This window comes from Fundulus heteroclitus, chromosome 7, assembly GCF_011125445.2.
Source record: "Fundulus heteroclitus isolate FHET01 chromosome 7, MU-UCD_Fhet_4.1, whole genome shotgun sequence".
NCBI lineage: Eukaryota > Metazoa > Chordata > Actinopteri > Cyprinodontiformes > Fundulidae > Fundulus > Fundulus heteroclitus.
In genome coordinates, this window is record NC_046367.1 from 7,975,940 (window position 1) to 7,988,456 (window position 12,517).

The 12,517-nt window shown below is 40.6% G+C and overlaps 1 protein-coding gene across 1 annotated transcript in view; it reads right to left on the reverse strand.

Annotated features, from left to right (window-relative positions):
• f5 (coagulation factor V) overlaps nt 1-12,517 on the reverse strand; it is a 36,618-nt gene that overhangs the window by 9,957 nt on the left and 14,144 nt on the right. The window contains exons 8-14 of the mRNA XM_036138853.1: nt 12,088-12,268; nt 11,791-11,887; nt 11,497-11,702; nt 5,078-5,225; nt 4,331-4,543; nt 1,918-4,243; nt 1,636-1,804 (exon numbers count right to left, since the gene is read on the reverse strand). Coding sequence (XP_035994746.1) covers nt 1,636-1,804; nt 1,918-4,243; nt 4,331-4,543; nt 5,078-5,225; nt 11,497-11,702; nt 11,791-11,887; nt 12,088-12,268 — 3,340 coding nt within the window. The remainder of the gene's footprint in view (nt 1-1,635; nt 1,805-1,917; nt 4,244-4,330; nt 4,544-5,077; nt 5,226-11,496; nt 11,703-11,790; nt 11,888-12,087; nt 12,269-12,517) is intronic.

Here is a 12,517-nt window from a genome sequence, read left to right on the forward strand (position 1 = left end):
ACAAAGGAGACAAGATTTGGCTTTGGGTATTTCAGACATTAAAAGTTTTAAACATTTTGAAATAGTTTTGACAGGTCACAGTTGAACACACTGACTATATGTTTGTTAGCTCAGTTACAGACAGAAAATTGTTTACTTTGTTTAACTACTAGTAGAAGGATATTACTTCCAGAGAAGTTGATCCATAGATCATACCACTTTTGGCATAAACTTGTTATGCTCTTTATCCTGTTGTCTGTTTAACGAAGCTGAATTGAGTCTACAAAAAATATACAGCACTCTGTCATGGAAATATCTTTGTCTCTTTATCTCTTTCCAAGATATATTTAACAATACATTTTCAATAAGATTTTAGAAAAAAATCAAAACACTTGCAACCTCCTACTTAAGGTACTTTTATTTACTTGTAACATCGTTTTTGTCTGATATCACAGAGTGAAAATGCCTTTTGTAAGCTCCAGGTTTGCTGATGCTGATTCATCTGTTCATCAAAAAACTTCAAGCTCTGCTTGGTTCTGTCCAAAGACTTCTATTTGGGGCTGGACGATATAGAAAAAAACCCCACATTGATAAAATAGAAATCATATTGGATCGATATTGATAATTATCAACAAATTCAAAACATATATTTTAAGTGCAGCCCTGGCCATTTTATACTGTTGCTTAGCGACTTATTTTTAGATAAAGAACACACAAACACTGAATTCAAACTCATCCCTTGGTTCAACCAACTCTTTACCAAAACTGCAAGTTCATCAAGCTGAGATCTGAGACCCTTCTAGGTTGTGTGCTCAGTACAATGCTCTTCACACACACCTGTGCATTAAAGGGAATGATTATTTAGTGAAAACAGAGCAGGTCAAACAGGAAAAGGGCAAAAAGCCGGTGCTCAAGGCAAAAAGATTATTAACATTGTAGTTTAATACCTGAGTGTTCACCCCTTAGCTTCTGAAACCCTGCTGCAGAGACAGTTGATACCATTAAGTTCCTCTCAGTCGTTGCAGATCCTTTATTACCTCACCTGATCAAAGAACACTAATCGGAATAAAATGATCCAGGTGGCTGCACTTAAACAGCAAACTGAAGCAAACATAGCTCCTTACCAGCATTCATCTAACATTTTACTGTCTGTGTGATACTTTGGCTGCAGTGATGCAGAGCCACACACTATTCTCCAAGCAGAGGATAGTGACAGGAGCTGAAAGGGTCTTGGTGGTCTCACTACCGTTTGTCCATGAACTGTTTCAGGAACACTACAGGAACAGGGTAGTGAACAGGGCACACTCTACATTAACTTTTTTTTAACTGCTGCTAACAAACAAACAATACTGCAGTATCAAAATCAGAACCACCAGACCAATGATCGTAACTCTAGAAATTGAAGAACTTGCTGCTAGTAAATTAACTTTCTCAAGCCACCTCCCCTTTGTCTGATAATGAGATTTGTTTGATGATCTGGAACATTATAGGATGACACTGTATACAGTATCCTCTATTTTTCCTTTTAATACCTTTTACGGATCAGTTTTTATTTCTACTGAGCAGGCTTCAAATTTGAATTATGCATGTATCCTAAAATAAGTAAAAAACAAACGAAAAAACAAAGTCATTTCCTTCTAAGAGAACCAAGCTTACCATGATGCTTTGCTCAACTTCTGCCTTGATCAGAGGCCCAAGGATGCCTAGATGCTCATCCATCTCTCCACGGAGATCAGGAGTCCTGAAACTACTATCCAGGTAACCTCGAAAAATAACCTTGGTAAACTTGGTCTCTCGCATGCTTTGCTGGGATTTTTCTTGTCTCCTGTGGTAATTAAAAAGATTTCTCTTACCATAGTTCACTCAAACTGTGTTTTTATTGATTTTAAAATGTTCCTTTGCAAAAAGACATCTTTTTGTTCTTGTTAGTATGCTTACCTCTGACCATAGCCAGCATAGTCCCATTCGACCTCCTCTGCAGCAATGAAATATGTCTTAACATTGGGGCCAGATGACTCTAAGTAGTATTTAGTAGTTTCATCCAGGTTGAGATTCTTGATGTGTTCATGGCCACTGTAGGGGTCTTTGTACGTCACATACTCGTATTCATTTTCTGTAACATCTTGTTGATTCATCTCAAGATGTTCTGGTTCATCTCCAGGAACATACAGTTGATAGTCGCTGAAATCAGGCCGGGGTAAACCAATAACTATGGGGATGTTAAGCAATGCCTCGTCATCAGTGACCGGCTGTGGTACATTGGGCCTTGCCCCTCGGGGCGTCAACCCTGGGTTTAATCCTCGGGGGGAAAAGGGTACACCACTCCTGGCCAGAGGCCTGTACGTCTTCCTCTTCCTTGTTTTCATGCCTTCACCTTTCTTGGGTATTTTTCTGAGGCTCACTTTTTTGTATTTTTTGGGAGGTGGTGTCGTTTTAAGCTCCTCATTCTCAAAGTATTTTTTCATGTGGTCAGGAATCTCCTCAGGCACCATGGAGTGAGTTGCATCATAGGTCCAGTTGTGACTTTGTGGTCTTAAGGAAGCTGTTTTAATAGCCTCTGATTTGTTTTCTTTAACGTAGATAAATACTTCCTCACTGCTGTCTGAAGCACCAAACTCCTCAGAACTGAGCACTTTCACTGAACCACCAGTGAGAGATTGGTTAGATGAACCATTAATCTCCTTGGAGATACTTTCAATTGAAGATGAATTGGAAACCTCTATAGGAAAAGCAGGTCCTTTCTCTGAGCTCCTTTCTAATAAATCTGATCTGGATCCTGTGTTGACCAACACCTCCAACTCCAAGCTGGTGTGGTTATGCTCAACCATGCTGACTTCCTTAACACTGAGTCCTGGAACGGACAGTGACTGGTTTGTTCCATCAGCTGACACGTTACCATGCTCTGTTGTTATGTTATGATCATCCACTCTAGTCAGATTCTGTGACAAAGTGTCATTAGAGAGACTGTCGGTTGGGTCAATGCTGTGGTCGGACACAGTCCCACTGTAAAAGAACACATCACCTCGAGTGAGTTGAACCTCAGAGTCATCAGGCAAGAACATCTCCACAGATGTGTAGCTATTGCCAGGTAGATTTGATGTTGTTTCATCTTTGGAAACCGAATCCCCTGGCAATGTTATAGTAAGATTAGTAATGTTTTGTGATAGTACAGGCATGATGTTATTGGTGGCTTCCTGAATCCCAGTGGGTTCGTTGCCCTTTTGTTGTGTTCCCATTGTAAGAGTGAGTTGAACCTCAGAGTCATCAGGCAACATGTCCACAGATGTGTAGCTATTGCCAGATAGATTTGATTTTGTTGTTTCATCTTTGGAAATTGAATCCCCTGGCAATGTTATAGTAAGATTAGTAATGTTTTGTGATCGTACAGGCATGATGTTATTGGTGGCTTCCTGGATCCCAGTGGTTTCGTTGGCCTTTTGCTGTGTTCCCATTGTAAGAGTGGTGGGGTCCTTGATTGCAGTGGAAAAGTTGGCACTGTCTGAATATACATTTCCAGGAATTGTTGAGCTTGTGGCATTGAAAACTGTTGTGCCTGTAGCATTGAGCATAGTTGAGTGCGTAGGACTGACAACTGTTGAGTTCATTGTGCCAGCAACAATGACAGTAACGTTACTGGGACTGGATGTAAGTACAGAAATACTCCTGTATGAGGTCACTGAGCTTTGATTGCTTGGTAAAACACTGTGGCCGTTAAAAACACTTGTGTCATTGTCAAGCAATGATTGAGTACTATTATTCTGTACACGTGTTGCATTCTTACTGATACTACTGTGCAGGTTATGTTCCGTAACATTTTGGCCATATGCAACGTTCCATTGTGTATGGTTCATTGCAGTCTGATTTGAAACGGACTCAGTTTTATTCTTTGTTTCCTTTTGATTAGGACTAGTATTCCCATCCCCAGGAGGAACATCAGTAACATCGTAGTCCAAAAAGCTCAAGTTCAGTATCTCCACATCTGAGTTACTAGACTGGTTCTTCAGTGACCGCAGACCTAACTCCTCTGCAAACATCTCTGTGAAGATATCTATCTCCACTGGTTTTGTTGGTTCCGATTTTGATTTCTCCTCCTTTTTGATCTCCTCAAAACTCGGAGGATTCCACTGAGTAAATTCATCGATTGATTCTGTGCCTTTGTCCTCATACTCATATTCATAGTCCCGATAGCACACAACATCTTGAAACTTGACACGCATTCCTTTTGTTGTTTCATGTGTGTTCAATGAAGCCAAAAGCCAAACACCTGGTGAGAGGCAGATATACATAGGGATGTTTGGAAATGTTTCTGGATACAATAGTGATAAAAAGTGCATTTGTAGCTGTGACTTGCCTATGTTGTCCATGGTTATTTTGATGGTCTCCCCAGTCATTGGATAGAGGCTGAGAAAATCCTCTGTCCTTTGATTCAGCTCAAATGGATGGCCATAGAAAGTAGCTGTCTGGATGTAGTCCTGTGCTCCAGTGCTGGAAACATGCCACGTTGCAACCTCCCCATTGCAGAAGCCCAAAACAGGGCCACTCTCAAAGGCATGACCGTTTATTGCTTTAAGGTGAAAGAAGATTGACATTAGTTTTCGTGACAAACAGCTGGATGCAATACACAAGAAGTCCCAACAATTTAGAGGAATTATGTTAATACAGAAAAACCTTACACCGGAGAACAATGGCTGTTTTAAATGATACCCCTTTTGAATTTCCTATATTTCCGGTCTTGGAGCTAACTGCTTGTAATGCTTCATACTTCATTTGTTAGTTTCTACCTGCCTTCCAGATGTCATATGCTTACTTTCACAACAGAGAATTTAACCTAATGTTTTCAAATCTATTCACGTTCTACTGCTTGCAAAGCACTTTTGTGTGTTATTGGTTCAGAAAATGAATTTTTAATGATGAATAAAAAAAAAAAAAAACTAGAGTTAGAGTTAGATTAGGTACCCAGAGGTATTTGCATTTCCATGAAATTTATTTAAATATTTAGAACTTTTGACACCTTAACTATTTACTGCTGGCGCATTAAAATACAGAGTAATAACAAGATCTCTGCTGTTAATTTTATTGTGGTAACGGTAAAACTCACTGTGCATAACATTGGATTTATAGAAGTCGGGGTCAGCTTTGTTGACTTTGGGTCGGTCACAAAACTGCCGAATGTTGTCTTCCAAATACCAGCTCTTGTTCTCATCAAACACTGAAAACACGGCATGCTGTTCCTTGTCGGCTCTCAGCTGCAAAAACAAAAAGAAGCCTTCTATTGTCAGTTTATGAACATCATAAGGTTTAAACACTAAACTCTCAACTCATCTTAATTTAAATAACATAGGATCATAGGGTTATGAAAAATTTTAAAGCCTTTCCTCAAAATGTATTTATATCTTACAAAATATACCCAAGACTTCTCATGGGCACATTGCCACCGTACAAAATCAGTTTCATTTTCCAGCAGAACCTATTACTGCCACACCATTTGTGCACTTCAGAAAACTGATTATTGTCTGAGCATCCTTTTGATTCTCTTCTTGAAAAAAAATCCAGTATAACAAAGGGGCATCCACAAAGATTTGATATCAGTATTTTGGAGTATGTTGTATCTATCATCTATCTATCCATCTCTCTCTCTCTCTCTCTCTCTCTCTCTCTCGCTCTCTCTCTCTCTCTCTCTCTCTCTCTCTCTCTCTCTCTCTCTCTATATATATATATATATATATATATATATACTACAAAGGTTATGTAGAAACTAGAGCATACTTTGAATTAAATTGCAAAAAAGTTACACACAACATCCACAACAGAAGCCAGAGAAAGGTTGGTCACACTTCCACAAAGTGAAACGTCTCTGAAGCAGAGATCATCCAAGTGGATTCACGGAATAAACTCTGATAATCTACCTATGTGTGTGTTCCCATTTTATTTATTTCATGTACCAGCTTCTAAATTTGAGTCTGACTCACAATTTACGCCGTAAAATACAAACACGAAGAAGTTTGAATTGATTTGTGTCCGATGACGAGCGAGCGGGCAAGCCAGCCAGCGAGCGAGAACTGGTAAGGAGGCACAGAGTAACAATAACAGAGTGCTCCATAAAGATGTTATTAATCAGCGAAATCTTTCTGATTGTTTCACAGCAGTTACCTTCAGCAGGTAAACACGCCCAGGGCAACACACCACACTTTGGGAATCCCTGATCTAATTGATATTAATGATCTGATATACAAGAGAGAGAGGCTGTCAGGGTTTAGTTTTAGTCTGTTTTTTATTCCTGTTAGGTTTCAGTTCCTCCTCCTCCTCCTCTCAGCTTACCCTTCACTCCCTCTGCAGTCAGTCACACCTGTTGGTCACTAATTAGTCAGAGCTCACTCCACCTGCCAGCCTCCCTACTTTAGCTTCCTGCAAGTCTTCACTCAGCCGTGCTGCTGGTCCTCCTGGCCAGTTCTTGCTTTATCTACATCCCTAGTTCCAGTTCAGCCCTGGCCCTCTGGTTTCATCCTCCAATAGCCATCTTATTCAATAAACTCACTAAATACCAAGCTCCGTGTGTGGTGTACGTTCTGGGTTCATCCATAGACAAATCCATGACAGAGGCTTTTTGTTTTGATAAAACAAAACTTTTAGCCATGCAGACTCAAGGCAAACTCCACGTGGCAAAGCTCAATTTTTATGACTGCTTACGCGGTGTCACACTATAAACTGCTCGATGAGTAGAAATGTTCATATTGAACTATTTTATATGTGACACTGAGTTTATACAATGAGCTGCTCTAACCAGGTAGTCGCTAGGACGTGACACTGACAGACGTGCGGAGGGTGCCTGCTGGAGAAGAAACGGCTCTATGTGCTCAACCAGCTCATTAAACTTGATACTATCCCTTCTACCACTTGGTCCAACATGCAGAATGTGTGGGAAATGTAGGTATTTGTCACAAGAAATGTAGGCAATTGGTACGCTCGACTATGAAGGCTAAAATGTCCGTGGACAGTCCATGCGGAGTCCGCACAACTCACAGTATGCACACGGTACTCCTGACAATGTGGGAGTCTTTAGAGATTTGTTAAAAAACAGACACAAAAAGTGTTATTAGGTGAAATGCGGAAATGTATATGAATAATTTGCACATTCATGTGTTAGTTTGTGTTAGTCAGAGGTTTTCCTGCCTCAGGAACAAAGAAGACAAAGATGAATCTTAAGAAATATTCTTACTGTCTTCAGGTATCACTAATATTTTTTTTCTAATAAAATATTTCAGGGTTATAAATGTTTAAGTTACATTTTAAAAGTTCTATTTTTTTGTGCTGTGACAAACCAGTAATGAAACATACTTTGACATAGAGTTGTCTCAAATTAGCTAGCTCGCCAGAATGAATCATCTAAAATGGTACCCGCATCAATGTTGGGTTTGCTTAAGCTGCAAAGGCTAAGAATGCATCCGTGACATAAGAAAAAACAACATACAAATTGACTTATTGGCTTTTCCACTTTGAACAAGAGCGCCATTTTAAATTATACCAAAGAAAATCTTAAACTATGCATAGCAAGCCAAATACACAAATATTTTTTTAAAGTGATGACACAATTGAACAACTGTTAACAGAGTATAATAACTGTAACAAACTGTAACAAACTCACAAAAATGTATAGTGTGGTTTTCTCAACAACTAACTACTCCACATTCTACCCCGCAAAGTTGCAGAATAATATATGTCGCCCTGTCTGTGCTGTTTCTCCAGCCTTTTGAGGTTGAGATTGCTCCTTCACCACTTTGAGGGAAAGGTGCCACATCATCTCCCTTGGAAGTAAAGTTTGGGTTTTCTTAAGCGGTGCACCCTTCAAATACTTCAGAGAAATTGTAAACTCTCTTCTTCATCCTCAAGATCTCAACCGAGACTTTACTAAGCTGTTATGGACTTTTCTGCCTTGACCCCACTGGTTGCTCTCTCTATCTCCTCAAGCATTGTAGACCGCCAGTCTGTCTTTTTGCTTTATTCTCATGGCATATTTAGTTTTCTACAATGTGTAAAATATTAGGAAGAAAAAAATTATGTAACTCTATGTAATATAGCATTACAATTTTCTTTTTGACATTTTAGACATAATGTTAGTCAGTAGTGGTTCAGTGGCTCAACTTACCCCAAGGCTTTTCCATTACTTTACCCCACAGCCAACAAAAACAACCTAGCTTAGCAATTCAAGCTGACCTTCAGCTAAAAGGGATCACATTTATGTTAATTATACAAACTTTACTTTCATCTGAAAATGGAAATGCAAAAAATTTACAGTTTTTTTTGTTGTAAAAACAAATAATTAAAACTCAAGCATACCACATTACCAGATGCTTCTATCAATCACAGGGATAGCAAAATGATTGATGCTTGCAGAATTTATGGTCATATGACAACACACATGCACAGTTGTCTTGATACAGGGGGGTGGGTCAACTTATCCTCTGTTTCATCTTACCCCACTCTCCCCTACAATTTAAATGTTGTTTAGCGTCACAGATATTTATGTCCCCCACTTTATACATTGACTGAGACCGAAACACATATTTTCAGATGTTTCAGAGTTTGGGAAGGATTCTTCTTCTGTAGATATGACGCCAACTAGCAACACTGAAACCAGTGGCTGTTGTGGAACAAAGAACATGATCCAAATTATCTTTTGTTGAAGTTTATATTTTAACTAGAAACTCCAAAAGTACATCAAACATGTATATACAATTCTAAAAGTTTAAAATAGTCAAATTCTAAAGGCTAAAACAGGAAAATGCTAAATCTTTATAGCAAATGTTTCCTTAATTTCTTAAATGTTTGAGTATGTTAAATTGGGTAACCCAGAGTCTGTTTAATGTTAGTCATTGGCAAGCGGGGGGAAAAAATCTACATATGTAAAGTGTTGAAGAAGTGCATAACCCTTAAGTTTTGCTCTGTATGCACAGAGGATGCCACATCTTTTGTGGTCCACACTACTCTCACCCACTTAGAGAACAAAAACTCTTACTTTGCAGATTTTACTTCTGCCTTCAGCGCTATCATGCCCCAGACCATTGTACACAAACTCACTACACTTGGACTGAGCTCTACCCTCTGCTGCTGGGTCCTGGACTTTCTGTCAGACCGGACATAGCACCGGCTCCCCCCAGGGCTGTGTACTGAGCCCCCTCTTGCTCACCCCGCTCACACACGACTGCTCCGCAAATTCCCAGAACTGTCTCACTGTGAAGTTTACAGATGACACAGCTGTGGTTGGACGTATCCTCAACAACTATGAATCTGACTACAGGCAGGAGATGGAACAGCTGGAGGATAGATGCAGAGAAAACAACCTCGGCATCAACGTGAAGCAGACCGAGGAGGTGATCGTGGACTTCTGAAGGGGCCAACATCGGCCCCTTCCTCCTCTGTATATAGCAGGGACAGCGAGGGAAGCGTTCTCCAGCTTCAGTGTGTCCACATGACGGAGGACCTATGGCGTGCCAGACTGGGGAACTCAGTCCTGTCACCCGTTTACAGATGTGTGGTGGAGAGCGTCCTGTGCTCCTGTATCACTGTGTGCCACAGTAGCTGCTCTGCGGCAGAAAAGAAGGCTCTGCAGAGGGTGGTAAAGGCTGCACAGAGAACTGTGGGACGCAGCCTATCCACCCTCACAGACGTCTACACTTCCAGCTGCAGGAAAAGGGTCTCCTGCATCATCAAGGACCCCACGCACACCGCACACAAACTGTTTGTTCTGCACCCTTCTGGCTGGAGGCTGCGGAGCATTAACAGCATGACCACCAGACTGAGGAACAGCTTCTTCCCAGAAACCGTGAGACTGCTAAACTCTGGAGGACCCCTGGAGCGCCTGATATCCCTAATGGACACACACAGACACAACACATTGCAGCCGTCTGCACACAGACTCTCCTTTTTGCACATTTCATACTGTATATACAGTATACACTTACCAGCTACTTTATTAGGTACACCTGTCCAACTGTTCGTTAACCCAAACTTCTAATCAGCCAATCACATGGCAGCAACTCAATGCATGTGGACATGGTAAAAAAAAAATCTGCTTCAGTTCTAACAGAGCATCAGGTCATTACAGAAGACTGGAGAATGGAGAACAAAGGTGATTTCAGTGATTTTGAACGTGGCACTGTTGTTGGTGTCAGACAGGCTGGTCTGACTATTTTAGAAACTGCTGATCTACTGGGATTTTCACACACAACCATCTCTAGAGTTTACAGAAAATGGTCCAAAAAAGACAGAATATCCAGTGAGCGGCAGTTGTGTGGGCGCAAATGTCTTGTTGACTCCAGAGGTCAGAGGAGAATGGCCAGACTGGTTTGATCTGATAGAAAGGCAACAGTAACTCAAATAACCACTTGTTACAACCAAGGTATGCAGAACACACAACACCTCGAACCTTCGGGCGGATAGGCTACAGCAGCAGAAGACCACACCGGGTGCCACTCCTGTCAGCTAAGAACAGCATACTGAGGCTACAATTTGCACAGGCTCACCAAAATTTGACAATAGAAGATTGGCAAAAGGTTACCAGCTCGATTTTTGCTGCGACATTCGGATCGTAAGGTCAGAATTTGGTGTCAACAACATGAAAGCATGGATCCATCCGGCCTTGTATCAATACTTTAGGCTGGTGGTGGTGGTTTAATGGTGTGGGGGATATTTTACTGGGCTTTGCTTTCACAATCATGTCATTACTTTTGGTACTGAATTTTTCATCTTTATTAATTTTTGGTTTCACAAATATGCTTGGAAACAGCCCTATGTGAACTAACGTCTTCTGTAATGACCTTCTGTGACTACTTGTGGACAAAGTCAGTGGTGGCAAAGTGTATATTCAGCAACCCTCCTGATAATTATGTTGGCTTTACTATGATCATGATTTAACATTTCTTAATTAGAAATATGTTTCTATTGGTTCTGGTGTAGTATTCAAATTATTAATTTGTCAGTATTAAGTATCAGAAAATATATAATATTTTTGCAACATAGTGCAGAATAGAAAGCTGTTGGTGAGTACCCTCACATACCCACTAACTCCAGTGTTGGGCCCATGTGACATCTATCCACCTCAGAACAAGAGTTCATTACAAGACATTGTGTTATTTTTCTCTCTGGGTAGTTTTATAAATGAGTCTGTTTCTGTGTCTCTTTTCCTCTAAGCCTCAGCTGGCCAAGGCATGTGACAAATCTCTGGCTTGGGCTTCCTGGGCCTTTTTACCCAACAAGAGTGTGTTCTTTCCACTGTAACCCGTTTTTACCCAGCATTATGATTTTTTTTTAAAGTTAATATTCAATGAAATTTGTTGCCTACCTAAATCTGCTCGTTTGGAATAGCATTTCATTTCATTCTTATTGGACTGAGTATAAAAGTGTATTTGTGACTGAAACAGTGGATGTTACTGGATTTGTTCCTTGAAGACCCACAAGATAGCTTTTGGTGTAACTTGGACCTACATAAATAAAAAGAACTAAAAATGCTGTGGTCTTCACCTGTACATTCCTGAAATCGAGAGATTGAGTCTTGCAGATCAGCATGGATCCTATCAGTCCTGACGAGATGTCCCGTGGCGTGTCCACGGCACTGTGGTATATCCGGGTCAGACATCGGGAGTCAGCATGTAAAGGCTCATTCTCCTCGTGTACCTTCCACACGTAGGTGTGCGTTTCGCCTGGCTGAACGCCGTGAGATTGGTTTCCTGGCAATCAGGTAACAAATAGCTCCATCATTTCATATATTTTAAATCGTACGTTTTCTCACTGTCTTGCTTAGGGAAAAATCCGTACCTCCCTCTGGGTAGTTGACTCCCTCCTCTGACTTTTCTAAAGTCAGGCCATGTGGGTAGATACTGTAAGGCCTCGAGGCCAAATTCTTAAAAACAATCTGTGGAGGAGGAAGAGAGCGCATGAAGGCACAATCTAATCCGGCTAACATGATCACACTGTGCCTGCTACCCTATGTAATATTGTGTCAGCACTGAGTTTGGGAATATCAGTCTTTTGTGTTTGGTTTAAGCTTAATATGTCTGGGTTAACCTTTATTGCTGAGGTCAGACTTATTAATGCTTTCCGTTTCTGTCTTACCTTGATGACGTCTCTGATTTGTGCTCTGATCACTGGACCCAAGATGCCCAGCTCATCCCTCCTTTGCTTGTTTTCCAACTTTTCAGTGAATGATTCATTTTTGTAAAGCGTGTACACTGCCTTCTTGTACTTTGATCCGATGCGGTTGGCTGAACGTCTCAGGTACTGGAGCTTGTAGTCTCTGCACAAAGAGAAAACCTTTTCAGTGTAAATCCGAGATACCGATTCATTTTGTATTTCTTGTAGGGGAATGAAAACAGAATTGCACTGTGGATCAGTCACATGTTATAATGCTTCAGAAAGACAGTTTGCCCCTTTGCAGATTTCTTCTGTTTATGCTTCTCTGGTCACACTGAAAAGATATCCTGAGGAAATACAAAATACTGTTTTGAAAAGGTGATCCCCTTTATATTGGTAACAAAGCTATCCA